General features: G+C 45.9%; 1 protein-coding gene across 1 annotated transcript; it reads right to left on the bottom strand.

Annotated features, from left to right (window-relative positions):
- Nucleotides 1-8,263: 8,263 nt before the first annotated feature.
- Nucleotides 8,264-20,335, bottom strand: LOC102521419 (zinc finger protein 530). Its single transcript, XM_032485451.1, has 3 exons — nt 20,134-20,335; nt 17,504-17,630; nt 8,264-15,165 (listed from the first exon to the last, which is right to left on the bottom strand). Exons 1-3 carry the CDS (start codon nt 20,161-20,163, stop codon nt 13,802-13,804), a joined length of 1,521 nt encoding a protein of 506 aa, XP_032341342.1. The 5' UTR covers nt 20,164-20,335; the 3' UTR covers nt 8,264-13,801.
- Between the last annotated feature and the right edge of the window lie 1,731 nt (nt 20,336-22,066).

A 22,066-nucleotide genomic window follows, 5' to 3' on the forward strand; every position in this document is an offset into this window, starting at 1 on the left:
GGCCGGGGGGGGGGGGGCGTGCGGCAGGGAGGCGGGGAGGGCTCGCTGGTAAGATGTGCGAGGCGAGGCGTCGTGCGAGCAGCCGGGGAGACGTGCCCCAGCAGAGGAACCGGCGGGCGGGCAGCCGTGCGCTGGCTCGGGGGCTGACAAGGAGCTCGTCAGAGGCAACGTGGGGCCGGGTCCTGCCAGGCTCCGCTGGTCTCTGCGAGGATTTTGCCTTTTCTCAGAAAAACTGCGAAACATTCCAGGGTCTTAACCAAAGGATTGCCATTTTCTGTCTCATACATCGAAAGCGCCAGCACACGTACTGGCTCGGGAGCTCACACCTGACCATTTTTCTCTCTTCACCTGTTGTGCACTTCAGTTAGTCAGAGGGGGAGAAGCAGACGTTCACGTCTTCTTTCACAGGCGAAAGCAGTTATCCGCGCCGTCCCTGCACGCCTGTGCGCACTGCAGGCTGCCACTCACCGCCCACGGGCGCCCCCCCCCCCGGCGGTTCCTTGGGAAATACCCCAGCAGGGTCAACAATGTGTAGGAAGCGGGGATACAGCTCAGCGGCAGAGCGCCTGCCTAGCATGCATGCGGTCCCGGGTTCAATCCCCAGCACTTCCACTAGTAAATCAATAAACCTAACTACCTCCCCCTGAAATTCAACAAACGACTTTTTTTAAGTTTAGGGGCACTGAATGCAATGGGCACTTCCAAGCCGTTTAAAAGTCATCCTCTAGGATCTTTTGATGCGTTTAGGCTCTTCTTTTTCTTGAAATTGATTCTGTCCTCTCCCCTTACTAACAGGAAGCCACCTGTCAACAGCTCGTTTCCTGATCCTTTTGTAAGATGCTGTTTCTCTGCCCACATCGTGAGGGATACTTCCCTGGGATCTGAAGCACCGTGGGTTAGTAAGTTTGGGAGAAGCCTCATCACAGAAGCACACAATCCACTGACATCGTCTCCTTGGTCTGTGGTGTCCCATCACCCAGACCTCACTACCTTTCTGCTCGTCTCCACGTGACAGACACTGCAGCGTCCACGGGTCACAGGCAAGTTTCCCTCACTAACGTTTCTCACGGCTCCTTGGGAGAGCCTTCCAATCGCTAGTGATTGTTTCTGCTAAGTGGCAGAAGTGACGCACGTTTCCCAGAGTTATTTTCAACTCCCCTGGCAGGCACTGTCCTCACCCCACCAGGCAACGGGATAATCACAGCTCTGCAGGGAGGCGAGGTCAGAGAATTGCAAATTGTGTCTTGGGGCTCTGCTGTCTCCCACCACCCATCCTCTGATTGTTTTGACTGTCACCACTGGTCCAGCCTCCTGACAAAAGAAAACATTTTGGATGACTCCCTACAAACCAGTCCAAGAGACACAGGCTCAGAAGAACAAGGCTCTGTCCTGGGGTAACAAGCAAGGTTTACCATCTGGAAAAGTAACTCAGCGCGCCAGCGCTGGGACCAGTATGGACACAAGCCTCCACACAAACAGGAGGGACATTCTGAAGAGAGCCCGCAGGTAAGCAACTCCACGTCCTCTCTGCCTCCTCCAATTTCAGGTGGTGTGACCATCAGTGTTACTGCTTGTCGGTGTGGGACATGCCAGGGCAGGGATCTGGCTTTCTGGTTCCTTCAGATGACAGTTCTGTAGTTAGAATTGCAGCCTCTGCTGTCAGGGTCAGTAAGAGTCACACCGCTGTCATCGCTGTGTGTGTGACGTGGGGTGGTGAGAGCTTTGGTGAGTTCTCAGACCGTGAGCAGCCACTACGCACGCGAATGACAACTGTTAGCATGTGCACGCTGATTTCTCTAAGCCCCCGATGTCATTCAAGGAGACAGCGAGAGCTTCTCTGTAGACAATTCTCTAATTTTTTGTTAAAAACAAATTTTCTTGAGAAAGGAAAAGTCTTCAAGGCAAAGGTCACTTCTTGAATGCAAGTTTCAGACAGCAAAAGCATGCAGTGTCTTCAGCAGACAAACAATTCTAGCACTTCTTGTCATCTGTTCTCTGCTTCTCATGGGTGGTTTCTAATCTCCCTCTGTGGTGTGTTTATTCACATTCTGCCTTTACCGTCTCCTCACCCGGAGTTCTCCATGCCTTCCAGAATCCCTTTCCTCGCTCTGTTGATGAACAGTTGAATTTGTTCTCTCTCCCTCTCTGTCTCTGGAGCAGAGGAAAGGGAGAGGTGTATGCTGGTACGTGTCACAGTTGCTGGTCTAATTATCCTTTAAGTAATTTCAAGTGTAACAACTCAAAGCTTGGTCCCCATGAGGAACTGTAATATTCGCGACTCATTGTGTAACACTGGACCTCCTCCCAGTGATCATGTCAGGGGCAGATCTGGGTCTCTATTTACGGGTTCTCCTAATGCCTTTCACATTAACTTATGACTATTCAGGTGATGCCCTTTTCTTGTCTTCATTGTTCAAGGCTTTTATGGAGATAGAAGGATGGTATAAAATAACTATCTTTAATGTTTTATATTAGCTGATGCTGAAGTATGTAAAACCTTGATTTTGTATCTATTTTGCTTATATTGGGGTGTCATTAATTCTAGTAAATTCTGAATTAATCTCTACATACAAAAAGGAGTTAATTATATTGTCTACAGATGAAATTACTTCATGTTTTTGCTTTACAGTGTATTACACTTTAACTTACACGCCCTGTTGCTTAGGGGAGATCTTAATGTTTCTGAGCATTTTCTGTGACAGTGGCCATTGTACATTTGCACCTGAATGAAGCAGGAGTAAATGTGTGACCTCACCATCCTTGTATAGAAAGGAAATTATATAGACTAATCCAGTTTGTTTGTGCTGACTCATTCTGGTACCAGACTACTATGAAACAGTTCATCTGTATTCTAATTTGGACTCCTGCCCTTTCATGCAAATAGAAGATTGCCCTATGGAATGATTACTTAATCAGCAAAAGGATGTCTGACCAAAGCGCTGTGCAGAAAGATACTGTAACACAAATAGAACAGAAAATGGTATACAAGGCCAAGATAAATATGGATGTGAACTAGCAGGAAACCTAAGCAACTCATGTTATATGAATACAAATATGTGTATATTACCCTAACAACAAGCATTCAAATTCAATCTTAGAAAATTAAAGGGTGTATTTTTGTAGCAGGCATTTCTGAGGGGGGAAAATGATTAGTGCTAAGCAATGGACTTAACTTATCTCAATAAAATACACGACTGGCGTTTCTTTCTAGGGTCCACTGTCCCCAGACACACTTGCTGTCCTCATGACTGAATGCCATCCAGGAGCCTGACAATAGGACTCATCCTGGTCTCTCTGACCGAAGCTGGGATCTTAGGTAACGTCTGGCTCCTCAGTCGCTATGCCTTCATTTACTGCACTGAGGGGAAGTTGAGGCATGTGGATCTGATTCTCAAGAACCTGTTTGTGGCCAACTGTTTAACACTTCTCTCTAGAGGAACTCCTCAGACACTGGTAGCTTTGGGGATGAAGTTCTTTCTGGATGATTTAGGGTGCAAACTAATTTTCTATCTTCACAGAGTGGCCAGAGGAGTGTCCCTTGGCAATACCTGTATCTTGAGTGGCTTCCAGGCCATCACAGTCAGCCCTAGCCGACACCAGTGGATGAAGCTCAAGGCCAAAGCCCCCAAGTACATTAGGTTTTGTGCTATCATCTGCTGGACCCTTCACATGCTGGTACGTGGTATTGTTCCTCTGCATATCACTGATGGGAGCGAACGCCAAAACCACACAAAGACAATGGATCTGGGGTACTGTTCTGGCACAGGCATTGACAGAAACGTATCTTTATTGCATTTAGCAGTATTTTCTTCCTTTGATGTGTTGACTTTGGGGCTCACGTTTTGGGCCAGCGGCTCCATGATGTCCGTCTTGTACAGACACAAGCAGACTGTTCTACACATTCACAGCACAAAGCTCCCTCCCACACGCTCATCTGAGACCAGAGCCACCCAAAGCGTCCTCACCCTGGTGAGCACATTCTTCTTCTTCAGTGCCCTGTCCTCGTTCTTCACCTTCTACATAGCGTGCTCTGATGAGCCTGGCCAGTGGCTGGTGAGCGCCAACGCCCTCGTGGCCGCGTGCTTCCCCGCCCTCAGGCCCTTTGTGCTCACCAGCACAGACCCCTGGGTGTCTAGACTGGTTTTTTTTTTTTTTTTGCCTGCTGCACAAAATAAACCATTTCCATAAACTGGTCAGATCACTATAAATGTCAGAATGTATGTCTCTGAATACTGTCCACTTATATAGTCACCCTTTGCTCCATTATATTAAGCACTTACTATGGCCAAGTCAGGTGGACAGAATCAGGAACAAGATGGACTGAGCCTGACCCTAAATTACTTGTAATTGTGCCACAGCAGGTGCCAAATGAGAAAGGTGCTCTCATTTCTACTCTGCAGTGCTCACCTCTCACTAGGGGCAAAGCGGAATGGGGTACTTTCCTCACAGTCTGTACTCCATTCAAATGAAAGGAAGGCACTTTTTCTTAAGCATTCTGATTTGGGATTGGCATGCGTGTCTTAAGGACATTTGACAGGACATACGTGTCTCCTTCCCCATCTCTGCCAACAGTATATTGGCTTAGCAGATACTGCGAATCTATACAAACTCACTGTAAAGAGTCAGGGAAAACAGGTTTTTCCCTCCACCTTAATAAAGGAAAACACTGATACTGAAAACTTCCCCAGTGTGAGAAGGGGAACAGTCACCCAAGTCCCGGAAGCACAGAGAGAGCCACATGGGATCAACCCAGAGAGGAGCACACCAAGGCACACAGTCATCAAAGTGACAAATACTAAGGATAAGGAGAAAATATTAAAACTAGCAAGAGAAAAGCAACAAATAACACACGAGGAAACTCCCATAAGGTAATCAGCTGATTTTTCAGCAGAAACTCTACAGGCCAGAAGGGAGTGGCATGATATAGTCAAAGTGATGCAAGGGGGAAACTTACAACCAGGAATACTCTATCCAGCAAGGCTCTCACTCAGCTTGATGGAGAAATCAAAAGCTTCACAGAAAACAAAAGCTAAAAGAATTCAGCACCATGAAATCAGCTTCACAACGAATGTTAAAAGGAACTTCTCTAGTCACCAAACTGTAGAGAACAAAAAGAAAGTAAAAAAAAGACCTACAAAATATTGCTTTGGCAATTTGGGGTCTTTTATGGTTCCATACAAATTTGGAATTGTTTGTTCTATTCTGTGAAAAACGTCGTGAGTCTTTTGACAAGGGTTGCGCTGGATCTGTGGATTGCTTTGGGTAGTGTGGCCATTTTGATAAGTGTTGATTCTTCCAATCCAAGAGCACAAGATCTCTTTCCATTTCTTTGCATCATCTGCAATCTCCTTCATCAGTGTTTTACAGTCTTCAGAGTATAGATAACCTCCTTAGTTGTTTATTTCCAGGCATTTTGTGGGTTTTGATGCAATGGAAATGTTTATGCCAGTTATAAAATTCTGGTTTTTGAACTGAAAAAAAAAAGTGAATGAACAGCTGCAAATGGAAAAATATCCTTCTTTCTTATGGGTGAGTTGTATTCCATTATATATATATATATATATATATATATGCTACATTTTCTTTATTCATCTAGTGATGTGCACTTAGGATGCTTCTATATCTTGGCAATTATAAATACTGTTGTTGTAAATAGTGGGGTGTATGTATCTTTTTGAATTAATGCTTTTGTTTTTCTTGGATATATGACCAGGAGTGGAATTGCTGGGACATATGGTGGTTCAGTTTTTAGCTTTTTCAGACTCTCCATGTTGTTATCCACAGTGGCTGCACCAACCTGCATTCTCATCAACAGTGCACAAGGGTTCCCTGTTCTCCATATCCTTCCAGCGTTTGTTATTTGTGTTCTTTTTGATGATGGCCATTCTGACAGGTGTGAGATGATGTCTCATTGTGGTTTTCATTTGCATTTTCCTGACATTAGTGATGTTGAGCAACTTTTCAAGTTTCTGTTGGCCATCTGCATTTCCTCTTTTGGAAAAAAAAATGCCTGTTCAGTTCTTTTGCCCATATATTTAAATGGGTTGGTTGTTTGCTTGCTTGATTTTTAATTGAAGTACAGTTAATTTAAAATGTTGTATTACTTTCTGGTATACAACATGGATGGACTTGGAGGGCATTATGTAAAGTGAAGTAAGTCAGAGAAAGACAAATACCGTAAGATACCACTTACATATGGAATCTAAAAAAATACAGCAAACTAGTGACTATAACACAAAAGAAACATACTCACAGATGTAGAGAAGGAACTAGTGGTTACCAGTGGTGACAGGGGAGGAGGAAGAACAAGATGGAAGTGGAGGATGAAGAGGTACAAACTATCAGGAATAAAATAAGCTACAAGGGTGTAATGTGCAGCTTGGGGAATAATAACTATAAATGGAGTATAACCTTTAAAAATTGTGAATCACTATATTGTATACCTGTAACATATAATATTGTACATCAACTATACTTCAATTTTTAAAAATATGATATTGTAAAATAAATACATAAATAAAAAAGAAAACAAAAGACACAGTCAAGACTATAAAAAAGAAAGACACCTGCACCCCAGTGTTCCCAGCAGCACTACAGACAACGGCCAAGACATGGAAACAACCTAAATGTGCATTCCAGATAACTGGAATATTACTCAGACATAAAAAAGAATGAAATAATGCCATCTACAGCAACATGGATGGACCTAGAGATTATCATACTAAGTGAAGTAAGTCAGAAAGAGAAAGATAAATATTGTATGATATCACTTATATGTGGAATCTAAAATATGATAAAAATGAATGTATTTACAAAGCAGAAATAGACTCACAGACATAGAAAACAAACTTATGGTTACCCACATGAAAAGGAGGGAGGGGTTAACAGATACAAACTGCTATATATAAAACAGATAAACAACAAGGACCTACTCTATAGCACAGGGAACTGTGCTCAATTTCATGTAATAAAATAAAATGGAAAGGAATCTGAAAAGAAAAAACATATTTGCAAATAAATATAAAAATAATTATTCTATGTGTTACATCTTTCTGGTAAATGAGAAAAAGTCTTCCTTGCCATAAATCATGTTACCATGAAAACATGACAATTAAAAAACCCACAATAAAATCAGAATGATGCTATTATGTCCCAGCATGGCTGGCCCTGTGGAAGGGAAGTGAGCAAGACGTGAGCATTAGAGCCTCAGCGCTACCCCAAGATTTCCTCCCAACAATAACCGGGAGGGGACGAGAAAGGGAGGAAAGGACCAGCTTCTCAGTGTGCCCACCGACGCTATCTGATGTCACGTCTGTGAGCCCTCCAAAATCACCCCTGCACCCTTGGGGGACTGTGGTCTGGGCCTTAAAATACACAGGCGTGGCTGTGAAGGCACCAGGAGCCTTTCCACCAAGACATGCTGCCACCCTGACCCCCATCAGCACCTTGTCAGACCTGCAGCGACACAGCGGGAGGAGCTGCTTTCCACACCAGGTGGTCTACGCCTCACCACACTTGGTCCACAGGGGCTGTACAGCTGTATGTGTGCCCCACACAGCAGGTTTCGGGGATCCCTGTTACGTGCCTGTCCCACAAGTCTCCGACAAGAATCTGTGGGTGTGTGTGTCCCATACACTATGATGCGTCAATACCCCCCCTTCTCTCTCAGGTCCCTGGTGTGTTTTACACATGCTGGTTGTATGTGTTTCGAGTCCATCCCACACCCACTATTCTGTGGATGTGGTGTGTGCCTGTGTGTGACCGGCTGTGTTGACGGTGTCGGCATCCCACATCCATTGTGCATGATCCGAGTGCACGTCGTACGCTGCAGGGATGTGCTGAGAAGTGTCAGTAACACACGCCTGTCACACAGCCCCCCCAGAATGTGCGTATCTCCAAGTGGTGCCCTCACCACACATCTGACACACACCTGTCTGCTGGGACCAGGCCGCAATCACTCGTCAGTATCCAGTGCACAGGAAATTTGGCGGAAGACTCAGCAGGTTAACAGTAAGAGGGGTGCAATAAGCCAGATCTAGAAGCAAACTGTAATGAACACATGGCTCACGACTTCAACCGGTAAATAAGAACAAAAAAGAGGTTAGTGGTGCCAACAGGCTAAGACTTACAAGATACACATTTTGTATTCTGACTGCAATGATAGGTATACCTTAGACATACCATTGCAGCCTTGGTTCCAGACCACCGCAATAAAGCAAATAATGCAATAAAGTGAGTCACACAAACTTTTTTGGTTCCCCAGTGTACATGTTGTTTACACTATACTGTAGTTTATTAAGCATATGACACATTATACCTTTTTTTAAAACCCTAATTAAAAAATACAACCAGCTAAAAAATATTAACCATCATCTGCGCCTTCAGCAAGCTGTAATCTTTTTGCTGGTGGTGGGTCTTGCCCGGATGTTGATGGCTGCTGGCTGATCAGCGTGGTGGTTGCTGAAGGCTGGAGTGGCTGGGGCAACTTGTTCAAATAAGACAACAGTGAAGTTTGCCTCATTCATTGACTCTTCTTTTCAGAAATGATTTTGCTGTAGCGTGCAACGCTGCTTAATAGCACTTTATGCACAGGAGAACTGCCTTCAAAACTGGAGTCAATCCTCTCAAATCCTGTTGTTGCGTTGTCAACTAAGTTTAGGTAATATTCTAAATCTCTTGTCATTTCAGCAATCTTCATGGCATCTTCACCAGAAGATTCCACCTCAAGAAACCACTTTCCTTGCTCATCCACAAGAAGCAACTCCTTACCCATGAAAATGTTATCACGAGATTGCAGGAATTCAGTCATCTTTGGGCTCCCCTTCTAATTCTAATTCTCTTGCTATTTCTACTACATCTGCAATTACTTCTTCCACTGAGGTCTTGAACCACTCAAAGTTATCCATCAGGGTTGGAATCAACTTTTTCCAAAGTGCTGTTCGTGTTGACTTTTTGACCTCACCCCATGAATCACAATGTTCTCAATGGCATCTAGAATGCTGAATTCTTTCCAGAAGGTTTGCAATTGACTTTGCTGAGATCCAGCTGAGGAATCACTATCTATGGAAGCTTTAGCTTTACAAAATGTATTTCTTAAATGTTGAGACTTGAAAGTCAAAATGCTACTTGATCCACAGGCAGCAGAAAAAACCCTGTGTAAACAGGCATAAGAACATTAATTTCATTGGAAATTTCATTCAGAGTTCTTGGGTAAACAACTGCATTGTCAACATTTTGAAAGGAATCTTTTTCTCTGAAGCAGTAGGTCTCAACAGTGGGCTTGAAATATTCAGTAAACCATGTTGTAACCAGCTGTGCTGTCATCCAAGCGTTGGTGGTCCATTTCTAGGGCACAGCAGAGGAGATTCACAATAGCTCTTAGGGCCCTAGGATTTTCAGATGGTAAATGAACACTGGCTCCAACTGAAAGTCACCAGCTGCATCAGCCCCTCAGAGAGTCAGCCTGTCCTTAAAAGTTTTGAAGTCAGGTGTTGACGTCTCCTCTTTAGGCATAAAAGTCCTAGATGGCATCTTCTTTCAACGGAAGGCTGTTTCATCTACACTGAAAATCTCTTGTTCAGTGCAGCACCTTCATGGTGCATCTTGGCTGGGTCTCCTGGAGAACTTACTGCAGCTTCTGCATCAGCACTTGCGGCTTCACCTGCACTTTCATGTCACGGAAACCACCTCCTTCCTTACACGGCACGAACGAACCTCTGCCGGCTTCAAGTTTTCCTTCTGCAGCTTCCTCACCTCTCTCAGCCTTCACAGAATTGAAGAGAGTCAGGACCTTGCTCTGGATTCAGCTTTGGCTTAAGGGGCTGCTGTGGCAGGCCGGATCTTCTATCCAGACCACTGCAGCTTTCTCCAAATCAGCACTAAGGCTGTTTCACTATCTTATCATTCATGTGTTCACTGCAGTAGCATTTTAAATTTCCTTCAAGAACTTTTTCTTTGCATTCTTGACTTGGCTGCTTGGCACAAGAGGCCTAGCTTTTGGCCTGTCTTGGCTTTTGACATGCCTTCCTCATTAAGCTTAATCATATCTAGCTTTTGATTTAAAGTGAGAGACATGCTATGGCTCTTCCTGTCACTTAAACACTGGAGGTTACTGCAGGCTTATTAATTGATCGAATTTCAATACTGTTGTGTCTCAGGGAATAGAGAGGCCCGAGGAGAGGGAGAGAGACAGGGGAACAGCCAGTCAGTGGGGCAGTCAGAACACACACATTTCTCGATAAAGTTCACCACCTTTTACGGGTGCGGTTCGTGGCACTCCAAAACAACTGCAACAGTGACATCGAAGATCGCTGACCACAGATCGCCATCACAAATATTATAATGAAAAAGTCTGAAACACTGTGAGAATTACCAAAATGAGAGAGAGACACAAAGTGAGCAAATGCTGTTGGAAAAACGGCGCCGAGAAACTTGCTCAATGCAGGGTTCCCACAAACCTTCAATTTATAAAAAAAAAAAAACACAGTATCTGTGAAGCACAGTAAAACAAGGTATGTCTGTAGTCTGCCTTCAAGAACAAACACACTTTTGAGAAAACTCACAAAATTCAGCATGGATAAAATATTTATCACATTTTAAAATATTTTTATTTTCTGTGAAAAAGTTATTGTCACTATCAAAAAACTCTTGCATTTTAGAAAAGCATTTTCAAGAAGCTATGCATTAAACAACATGACGTCTGGGTTTGTAAGTAACATAACCCACTAATGTGCATGAGAGATGAAACAAGAACAATTATAAATAATGACGGAAGATGGGGGACCCAGAAGATAGTCTTTTCCACTTTTGTATATATTTGAAAATAGCCATTACAAATGGTAGAATATATCCTATATCAGAAATCTTATATGTCGAAAGGATGAATTTAACATTGAATAGGGGAGGGTACAGCTTAGTTGTAGAGTGTGTGCCTAGCATGCACAAGGTCCTGGGTTCAATCCCCAGTACCTCCAATAAGTAAACAAACAAACCAACCTAATTACCCTCCCCCCAAAATTTAAAAGGGTGCAAAGAATAACCAATCAAAAAAAATTAAAATGGCACAAGGAAACGTTTATGCATCAAAACATCAAAATTTTTGGTGTCTGAAATATGTACATAAAGTCAGTTATATTTCAGTTAAACTCTTCTAAGTCACAAACACTCAAACATCGTCACCCTCTATTCATTCCTCTCTGTTTCACAATCTGTTCTCAGGAGTGTGGCCGCTCTCCTCGCGTGAGGGAAACGCAGTGGTGTGCTACTGCCGCTCTTCCCAGCCCTGCACACTGACACGTTGGGAGTCTGAAGTGGGTCATGGTTGAGTACTGACACCAAAGAAACTGCCAAACATCACAAACCAGGGCTTGATTTATACTATTGTTAAATGCAATGTATCGGATGTCCACACTTAGAAACGTGATGGAGAATGTTAATGATGTGTTTGGTAAATGTGTCCATTACACTGTGCACGCCACCAAAAATAAAGAGGAAAAAATGACGGATATTCTTCCAGTATTCAAAAACAATTATTCCATGCAGCAAAGAAGTCACTCACGCCATTGAAGAATAAGTAAAATTCCAACATGTCTTTCTTGTTTCTTACTATAACTAAAAGGCAAACAGCCAAACTCACAAAATACAAAACAGGCCAAATACAAGAAGTATCCTACTAAAGAAGTTATGTGAGTAGCAAACACATGACATAATGCTCAACAAATCCTTAGGGAAATGCAGTTAAAACCATAAATGACCAACACACACTTATTTTGAAAGGGTAAAATTCAAAAGTGACCTTACGGGGGGTGGGAGGTGTAGCTCAGTGGTAGTGTTATGTGCTTAGTATGCATGAAATCCTGAGTTTGATCTCTAGTACCTCCATTAAAAATAAATAAAATAAGATAAACAAACAAACCTAACACCTTTTCCCCTGCAAAAAAAGTGACCTTAGCAGGTATTGACAAGGGTGTGAAGGAACTAGAATTCTCACACTCTGCTGGTGGGAATGCAAAAAACAAACAAACAAGAAACACAACCATTTTAGATCAGTTTGGTAACTTCCTAAAAAGTTAAATATCCACCCACAGACTCAGGCACTATATTCTGAGTTATCGATAGAAAAAAAATGAACCATATTCATATAAGTAATTGAAAACTAATGTTCATATCAGCTTGGAAATACACTCCTTACCATGATGATGGTTTCACAAGTGTATACATGTGAAATCTTATCAAATCGTACACTTTAAGTGTATACAACTTATTCTACACCCACTGTACTTAATGCAGGTTTAAAACATGGTTCATGATAAAAATCTAAATCCCACTTTTCAGAAAATCAATCTGTATTGACTCCACTATCTCACTCCTTGTGCTTTGAGGTACAGTCTCTCCTCGGTGGCAGGAAATACTGGCAAATAATGAAGGCCATTTCCAGCTGAGTCAAGAAGACTGCTCGCTAAACCACAGTTACCTCTCCATTCTTCTGCTGCCTGCATAGCACTGGCCTTGAGGTGAACGGCTCTGAAAGGCTGCAGGAATCCACACAACCCTTACTTTGTCTGCCGATGACTTCACAAGATAAGCACACCTGGAGGTCCTGACACCTCCGTACACACTTACCCTGCAGTCACTGTCAGCAGGACGTGCGTGCCTGTTATCCTTAGAAGAGGTACATTCCACGTATTTTGCTGCAGCCTCCTCCACTATTAACCAGTGTTTATCCCCCACTGTGGTCTCCCCTGCCCCTGAAGTCTTCCAACTACGGGCACCAGCCCACTGAATTGTGGGTATCAGGGTCTATGTTCCTTTGGAGAAACTGGGGTTACGATTCCCCTCAGTAATGCTGGGCACTGTGTGTTTTCCTCTGTGAGAAAACAGAAAGAAAAACAAAAACCACCACATTGTCTTCAGAAGCACTGTCACAACTGCCCCTTCCTCAGGATGACTCTGAACCACAGACCTCTGGTATCCAGGCAATCACGACTACAAGCAGTCCTTCCTAGGAGGCCTTGCCAGCAAAGCAAACTCGGCCAAAATGAGAGCGCCATGATCCACCATCACACTGCCCCTGGAGGCACCTGCACTTTGGATCCCCAAAAGTGAAGCTTACTCCTCAAGTTAACAGTCCTATTGTGCTTTCAAACCACTCCACACAGTGAACAGAATTTCTAACACTTAGGTGCTTAAACAGAAAGGCCTTTATTATTGCACAAGCCAGAGAAATGTGCAGCAGGCAACCTCCACTCTGGTAACTTGGAAGCTGGAAAACCGTCACAAGTGCCATCTGAGACCTCATCCCTGAGACAGCGAGTCCTGCTCTGCAAGCAGAACTCAGATTGCGTTCTCTGGGCCAACACACATGGTGAGGTCCACACGCTAACTTCTCAGAGAGAAGGGAGTGAAGACCCCTAAGGGCTCAGGATACTCATGATTCCAACAAAGCACAGACCAGCTGCACTGAGCAGACGAGGGTGGTGACTGACGCCAACCGTGTGGACCTGCCAGACGCTAGAGGAGAAGTGGCTTCTGCCACAGGAACCAGCAGTGATCTACCTGGCAAGGACCCTGGACAGGTTACACATGCTTCCCACAGCACTCAAATTTATGGCGAATCCATCTCCAGCCTGTGGATATGCGGACACGAGATTCAATTCAGGGAGATGGCTCCTCACAGAGGCTTTCCTCCGACACTCACACTAAATGAGGGAGGAGCACACTCCCTGCACATACAAGGCCTCCCTCAGTGTGAATGCTTTGGTGTTGACGGACGTCAGATTTGCAGCCGAAGGGTTTCCCACGTTCACTGCATGTGAGCTCTCCTGTGCCGAAGGAGGCCAGAGCTCTGAGTGAAGGATTTCCCACATTCATTGCACTCGTAAGGCCTTGCCCCAGTGTGCACTGTCTCGTGTCGAATGAGGTGGGTTTTGCGGCTAAAGGATTTCCCACATTCACTGCACTCGTAAGGCCTCTCTCCAGTGTGAACTCTATGGTGTTGGATAAGGACAGATTTCTGGCTAAAGGACTTCCCACATTCCCTGCATCTGTAAGGCCTTTCTCCAGTGTGAACTCTTCGGTGTTGAATAAGGACGGATTTCTCGCTAAAAGATTTTCCACATTCAATGCAATCATAAGGCCTTACTCCAGTGTGAACTCTCCAGTGTCGAATGAGGTGAGTTGTACAGCTAAATGATTTCCCACATTCAGTGCACTCATAAGGCCTTGCTCTAGTGTGAGCTCTCTTGTGTCGAAGGAGGCCAGAACTTTGGCTAAACGATTTCTCACATTCACTGCATTTATAAGGCCTTTCATTAGTGTGAACTCTTTGGTGTTTCTTGAGGATGGATTTCTGGATAAAGGATTTCCCACATTCACGGCATTCATAAGGTCTTTCTCCAGTGTGAACTCTCTGGTGTTGAATGAGGTCAGATTTCTGGCTAAAAGATCTCCCACATTCACTGCAATCATAAGGCTTTGCTCCAGTGTGAACTCTCCAGTGTCGAATGAGGTGGGTCCTGCGGCTAAAGAATTTCCTGCATTCACTACACTCATAAGGCCGTTCTCCAGTGTGAATTTGCTGGTGCTTGACAAACCTGTCTTTGTATTTGCTACGTTCAAGACCTTCTCCAGGGCAGACTCTCTGGTGGTGAAGTGTGTGAGTGTTGCCAAAAACTTTCTGGCACTCAACCAGCTTCTTACGGCTTTTTCCACTGTGAAAGCGCTCCCCACACTCCATGCTGCCGTGTGGCTTCTCACTGCTGAGAGTGGCCTGGTGCTGAGGAAGGCCCAAGGTAGCTAGAAAGTCCTTTCCATCCTCCCCACAGGGGAAGGGCTTCCCTGACACGTGGAATGCGAGGCTCGTCACAAATGAGGCCTTGTCCACATCCACTTCAAAGATTTTCTCTCTGCTGTCATGCTCTTGGTACTGCTGAAGATTTGTATTCAACCAGAAGCCTCTGGAGCCCCCATCAAAGTACGATTTCTGCCCTGGATATGCTGCCTGGAGCTCAATCAGCTGCAAAATGTCTTTCAAGGCTGGGACACACTTCTCACAAGGGCGAGTCTTCGGGTTTAAAGGCACCAGCTTAGAAGTCCTGATCTGTGACTCACTTATAGAAACACTCTGCTCAGACAGTACCTCCTCATCCTCTGCTCCACGCCAACAATCTGAAAGCAGAGGAATGCTAATAAAGTGCCTGTTAACCTTAGTGGGAGAAGGAAGTCCCACAAAAATGTGTGTCATACACGTACATTCAGACCAAAGAACGAATCAATGGGAATATTTTCAGGACGTGGCAGTAATCTGAAGGGAGGGCTGCTCTGTGGTACTGGGCCTCTGAAAATCACAGAATGCGGTAACTTTCCAGGACAAAGGACACAAGTATGGTGTGCCACATGGGGAGGACCGGCAGGATCAATGACTCACTCCTCTCCCAAGAGTCTGCAGCAAGATCTTGTCAGCCAGTAACATTATGCAGAGGATGGCTGTGTCTGGGCCCAGGGGAAATCAAGTGGAAGTGACTAGCTGGTGTTCAAGGACTATTTAAGAACACATGCACACCTCGCAGTACTTTACTGGCATATATCGTTCCATGCAGCTTTACTGCACTTTGCAAACACTAAGCTTTTTACAAATGGAAGGTTTGTGGCAACTCTATGTTCAGCAAGCCTATCAGTGCCACTTCTCTAACAGCATTTGCTCATTTTTATGTCTCTGTGTCACATTCTGGTAAATCTCACCATCTTTGAAAACTTTCTGTTATATTTTTCAATGTATTTTCATTTATTATATTTGTTATGGAGATCTGTGAACAGTGCTCTTTGACATTACTACTACAACTAGTAAAGCTGAGATAATGGTCAGGATTTTTAGCAAAAAAATACTTTAAAAATTTTTTTGTTAGGCTGTTTTTTTATTATTATTATTATTATTATCATCATCATCATCATCATTATTTAATGGAACTGGGGATAGAACCCATGATCTCATGCATGCTAAGCATGTGCTCTACTTCTGAGCAATACCCTCCCCCCTGCAAAAAATTACTTTTTAATCAAGGTAGCTATATTGTTTTTCAGGCATACGTCTACTGTACACTTAATACACTGCAGTACAGTATAAACATAATTTATATGCAGTGGGAAATCAAAACATTCGTATGACTCACTTTATTCCAGTATTAGCTTTACTGCAACTGTCTGGAACCGAACCTTCAACATCTCCCAGTCATATCTGCAGGTGTTAGGTCGCTGCAGAACTGCACGTGGTGCAGTGGAGAGGGACACGACACACGCAGAAGACGCAAGTCACAATTGAAATGACAAATCAGAGAGGTGTCAAATATGTAGAACAAAGTGTAAAAACGATTTGCGTCCAGTGGCACTTGCATTAAAACACTGGTGGACAGACATAGGACAGTTACTTGGTATGAGTTAAACACAGCCTCAGCCGCCTTTTTGCTCCCTCCTCTCCAGAGGCGGCCCGCACTCTGTCTATGGAGTGTCTACCTACTTTTACTGTAATCTGAGCACCCAACCCCCACACCTCCTGGCCCTTCTTTGCCTTTTGAAACAGCCTCCACTCTATGCACTATGTATCTCTCTAAAAAAAAAAATCTACCTTTACTCAAAATAATAAATAAAATAAAATAAAATAAACACAGCCTCACTTTCATGCCCTCCCCCAGGTGCACTCACCAGGGCCAGGCCTCCTCTGAGACCATCTTGCCATGTTCACCCTGTAAAGCAATCAGGGCTCTCCCCACACCCTCCACTGTACAACTACATGAGACCCGAATAAAATGTCTTAGGGAAAGACACGACGTGTGAGTGCTTGGCACTGGCCCAGAGCAACTCAGGAAACGACAGACTGCAGGCAAGGAAAGGATATTACAACAAAATCTCTCAACAGGGTCTTTCAAGAAAAGCCTACATAGAAGCAGTGACCATGACGATGCCTGCAACTCCTGATACAGGCAGTCACAAGGAAGACTTAAAAGGTCTCATCACAAGGAAAAGCAGAGTGTGGGACTCTGCGTGGTGATGGATGCTAACTAGACACAGTTAACTACCTGTGGTGGCATTTTACAATATACACAAAGACCAAGTCATTATGTTATACACCTGAAACTAACAGAATGTCATATATCAATTATATCTCAATTTAAAAAAGAAAAAGGGGCAGACTCTGGGGCACAAGGTGCCATAGATCTGGATACAGTCATCCTGCCAAAGAGAGGACAAGAAATGTGGGCTCTCCTGGGCTGACTGCCGGACTGACTCCTAGACATTTCCCTGCAGGCCTTGTGCTAGTAGATGGCGAGATGCTTGAGGAGCCCAGTGCTCCGGGCAGTGCACACAGCTCAGCACCACACAATACATGTGCCAGGCAAGTGGGGAAGTTTGCAGAGACCTGGTCTAGCTGTGGAATGGACAGAGGTGCCTCTCGGACAGGGGCAAAGACAGAGGCCAGTTAAGGACACCGCGAGGAATATGAAGGACTTACCCAGGGACCTTGTAAGTGCAAAGTTCTCCAGCATCACATCCCGGTACAGGAACTTCTGTGCCTCATCAAGGAGCCCCCACTCCGCCTGGGAGAAGTAAATGGCCACGTCTTCAAAAGTCACAGAGACCTGCCATGACAGGGACAGTTCATTCCATGGTCAGCTTTTCTCAGAGGACCCCAAATTCACACACCCACCCGCTCACACCCTGCTTACCCACCTCCCTGTTTCCCCATCTTAGCTGAGGCACCAGGCCCTGGTGACACTTATGTGCACACTCTTCTCTTGGTCCCTTTGATTACTATGTCCACCCACACCAACAGGCAGGTGGGCAGACAGACGACATCTACGCTGTGGGCCTGGCATGTAGGGAAGGACTCCCTCTGACCAGGCAATTCTCCTAGGGTGCCCAGGTCACGCTCCCAAATATAACCAAGGGTGTGGGCTCACATTTCACCCTCAGGTCCTCCATGCCAGGGCTCTCAGCCCACTGGCCCTCATCCCCTTTCTATGCAAACTTCACTCTTTCTACAATCCCTCTCTCAGTCACCACCTCTTCCCTGCCCTGCAACACAGGCAGCCACCAGTCCTTCCTACGTGTTACTGAACACATGGCATACAGAGAGTGCCTGGCAAACTCAAACAGGATCCAATACTGCCCAGACCTCCAACGGTCCCCACTGCCTGACTCTGTCCCTTGCTTCAGCTTCTGCCACCCAGAACCAGCTGTGGATCTCACATGGCCATGACCCTCCTCCAGGTGTGCTACACTTCATGTGCTCTCATCAGAGACTTCCCCTCTCTTCCTAAGTGTCATTCAAAACCCAATCCCAGAGGCTTTCTACCCCAGGTCCACTGACTCTCCCAGATGACCATTTGTGCCCCTGAACTAATCCACCAAGCTGACTAAAACTCCGCGGACACACAAGGTCACAGCAAATCCTGGTGAGCCCACAGAGCAGTGAATAAGCAGTAGATCTGGCCTGTCATCTTGCCTCAATTTCTCCTGTAACTCCACTTCCGTCTCACATGCACTCAGCCCTCAGAAGCCTGAATCACCTGCCAGGTCATCCTCTCTCCCACACTGTTCCCACAGCCACTTCACCTGTGTTTGTGATGTCTGTCTTCTTTCACCTTGGTGCCCAAGCATAAGGCCCAGCCCCCAGACCTCACTCTCCCTTTCCTGGGCTATTATTAACTTAACCGTGACCAAGATCACCACCTCTCAAAGTGACCCACAGTGTTACGAACTCAATGTATGCATCCTCCCAAAATTCATATGTTGAAGCCCCAACCCTCAATGTGATGGTAGTTGGAGGCAGGGCCTTGGGGAAGTAATCAGGTTTAGGTTAGGACATGAGGAGGGACCCTTATAAGAGGAAGACAGAGACATCGCTTCCATTCGCCACCTCCTTGCACCAAGAAAACGCTACGTGAGGAGACAGAGAGAAGGGAACCACCTGCAAGGCAGGAAGAGAGCCCCTCACCAGGAATCCAATCTGCAAACACTTTCATCTTGGATTTCTCAGCTTCCAGAACTGGGAGAAATGAAAGTAGTTTGTTCTAACCATCCAAGCTAAGACACACAGCCCCACCCTGGTCCACATACTATCCACCACCTTCTTCATCCTGAAACTCTCCCAAGAAACCTAGACCTGTTCGTACAACCGCCCTCTTAACACCTCCATTTACTTGTTCTCTGAAACATCTCATACATTTAACATGGCCAAACTCTTAATACCTTGCTTGAAAATTACTCCTGCTATCAAATTTCATATCCCAGTTGATGGAGCATCCATCCCTCTGGCTGCTAAACCCCAAAACCTTGCGGCCATCCCTGACTTCTACTTTGTTCTCTCACCTTCAAAATCAAAAAATGAAAGATCCTCTGGGGGGAGAAAAAAAGATCCAGAATCCAACCATGTCTACCACCTCCAAGGCCACCACACTGACTCACATCATCAACGCTACCTGGACTATGGCAGTAGCTTCCTCCCTGGTCTCCTATCACCTTCCTCACACCCCCTAGTCCGTTCTACACGCTGCAGTCACAGGGAGCCTGATAAAAGCCGGCTCGGATCGCCGCCCTCCTGCACTCCAAACCGCCCATTCTTCACATTACCTCCAGGACAGACACTCAGTTTCTCAGCCATTCCAGGCACGCCTCCTGCCCCCTTGCTCTGTTCCCGAGATAGAAGGCAGACTCGAGATTCCCTTCAACTAGTGCAGTCTCCCCTCCAAGCATGTGCACACTGGGGTACCTGCACCTGGGCCAACCAGTCTGCTGCTCCCAACGCCCTTTGGAAAACTTCTGAAAGCCTCATTCAGGAGAGGCCTTTTCTGTTCACAACTCTCAGTGGCTCCTGGCCTCCTGAAAACGGCACCTGGCACCCCAAGCGCGACTCTGCCTCACATTCTCTGTGCCCTGAACACACAAGGCAGACCTCGCGGTTCCCGACCCCCGCCTCAGCCCGGCCTCCAGGCCTCCGCACCTGCGGGTCCCCCACCCGCGGCCGCCTCCCCGGCCTGGACCCCGGGGCCCGGGCGGCAGGCACGCGGGCAGGCGCCCCGCAGTCGTGGCTCTAGTGTCCGGCGGGAGAGGGCGGTGCGGGCCCGGAGGACGCGCGTTTACCTGAGGCGGGTCCCTCAGCGCGGCCGCCATCGGGGTCTGAGGGCAGGAGCGGCGGGGGAGGAGGGGAACGCGGGCGCGGGGACCCCCCGGGCGGCGTCTCCTCTCGAACCTTCTCAGTCTCGACTCTCTCCGTAACCTCAGACCCGGTGAACACACCGAACAACCGCCAAAACGGCCGCCACGACTGGGCGCCGGAAGTCCCGCCCCGACGCGATGCACACGCACGGAAGCGCCCGTCTTCTGAGTTCTCATTGGCTCAACTCAAGGCGCCCGGCGCGGAGACCTCTGGGGAATGTAGTTCGCGCAGCTAAACCCCCCTCCCCCGCGCGGGCTCTGCTCAGCGGACATGAATGGGAAGTGGCGCGGTGGGAGCACCTGTGCAAAGATGACACCAGGACCCTGAGAGAAAGGTTCGGGACACCGGCCTTTTTCTTCCAGCCATCTCGGCCTCTGAGGAGGCCTGCTGGGAACAGGACTTCTGAAAGGACAATTATGTCTGGAAGGAAGGCTGCCGTCCCAGGCCATTTTTGCTGGGTATAAGCTGAGGGTCCAGAACCAGAGGGAGCACAAAGCTCTTCTTAAAAACCAAAGGTGTTTATGCTCGAGGTGAAACTCAATTCTATCCCGGTAGGAGATGTGCTTATGTGTGCAAAGCAAAGAACAACAAAGTAACTCCTGGTGGAAAACCAAACAAAACTGTAGTAACCTGGGGAAAGGTAGCTCCTGCTCAGAGACAGTGCCATGGTTCTTGACAAACTCCAAAGCAACCTCTTTGCTAAGGACACGGACACAGGATCTGTATGATGCTGTACCCCTCGAGGATTTAAACTTACTGGAAAGTAAGTAAATACATGTATGGGGAAAACAACCAAAAAAAAGCTTAAGACGCCAAAATCTCTTTGATGGGAGGGGATTATCATTTGAGGTGTCATGTTTATTCAAGTCTTTAATAAATGTTCAGTGAGCATCTACTGAGGTTCAGGAACTACTGGAGGCACAAGAGAAAAGTCAGAAAACAAAGACAAGCCTGCCTTTGTGAGTCTTAGACTATTTAAGGAACACAGATGGGAAACATGAACAAAGAAATACCTAATTAAAAGTACATTAGAATGAAACAGAAGCGGTGAACATGCCCTCTTAGGACCTGAGGATGCAGCTAAGTCTCGCGAAGTTAGGAGGGCGTCTGGCCATGTTTCTCTCAGGATTCCAGGAGGCCTATGACAGTTACATCGTCCTGCAGTCTCGGGCCAGTCCCAGCACTGTCTAGGCAGTTGTGGCATGAAGGGACTGGCAGCATTCCCTGCCAGAGTCCGGGGTTCATGCTCGTGGCTCAACCCCCACGTGGGCCGCACCCCCCACCCTAGCTTGGAAGATGAGGAAAAGTGGGGACTATGCCCAGGCTGTGCACGTGGTACAGTAACTGGGGCAAAGCTTAATAGCCTTGAAGTCACTCAAGAGGCAGGTGGTACCCTTGCAATAAACATTAATCTGCTTAAAAAAAGGAAAAAAGAAATAAAGAGAGGGGCAGATAGCGCTGAGGGAAACCCTTCTGCCCACTCGTTGTAAATAGAAGACATTTACACCCAAAATCATCCAGGCAATATCGAAATCCAAAAGCTGCTATTGTCCAAGGAGTTCTTTGGAGAGAAGAACCAAGCAGGTGGCTATGACCAGCTGACTCAGAAGTCAGTGGATGGAAGAATGTCATGCAGTGAGTGAAGTGAAGTTATGCAGATGAAGGGATGAGAAATTTAGAAATTGGATCCCAGCCCTACTCTAAATGAGGAAATTAAGACTCAAATTTACATTAGTAAAAACCATTATTTTTAATTTAGAGGGAATGTTGGAGTTTGACTATCACAATCAGAAGACTCTGGAGAATACAGTAAAATACTGAATATCTGTCATTATAGTCAGGAAATTTCTTCGCTCT

Source organism: Camelus ferus, chromosome 9 (genome assembly GCF_009834535.1).
Source record: "Camelus ferus isolate YT-003-E chromosome 9, BCGSAC_Cfer_1.0, whole genome shotgun sequence".
NCBI classification, from domain to species: Eukaryota; Metazoa; Chordata; class Mammalia; order Artiodactyla; family Camelidae; genus Camelus; species Camelus ferus.

Coding starts and splice junctions, on each gene's coding strand:
- LOC102521419 (XM_032485451.1), bottom strand. CDS start 20,163: ATGGCGGCCGCGCTGAGGGACCCGCCTCAG. Junction 17,631..20,133: donor CGCTGAGGGACCCGCCTCAG/GTAAACGCGCGT, acceptor CTGTCATGGCAG/GTCTCTGTGACTTTTGAAGA. Junction 15,166..17,503: donor TGCACTTACAAGGTCCCTGG/GTAAGTCCTTCA, acceptor CTCTGCTTTCAG/ATTGTTGGCGTGGAGCAGAG.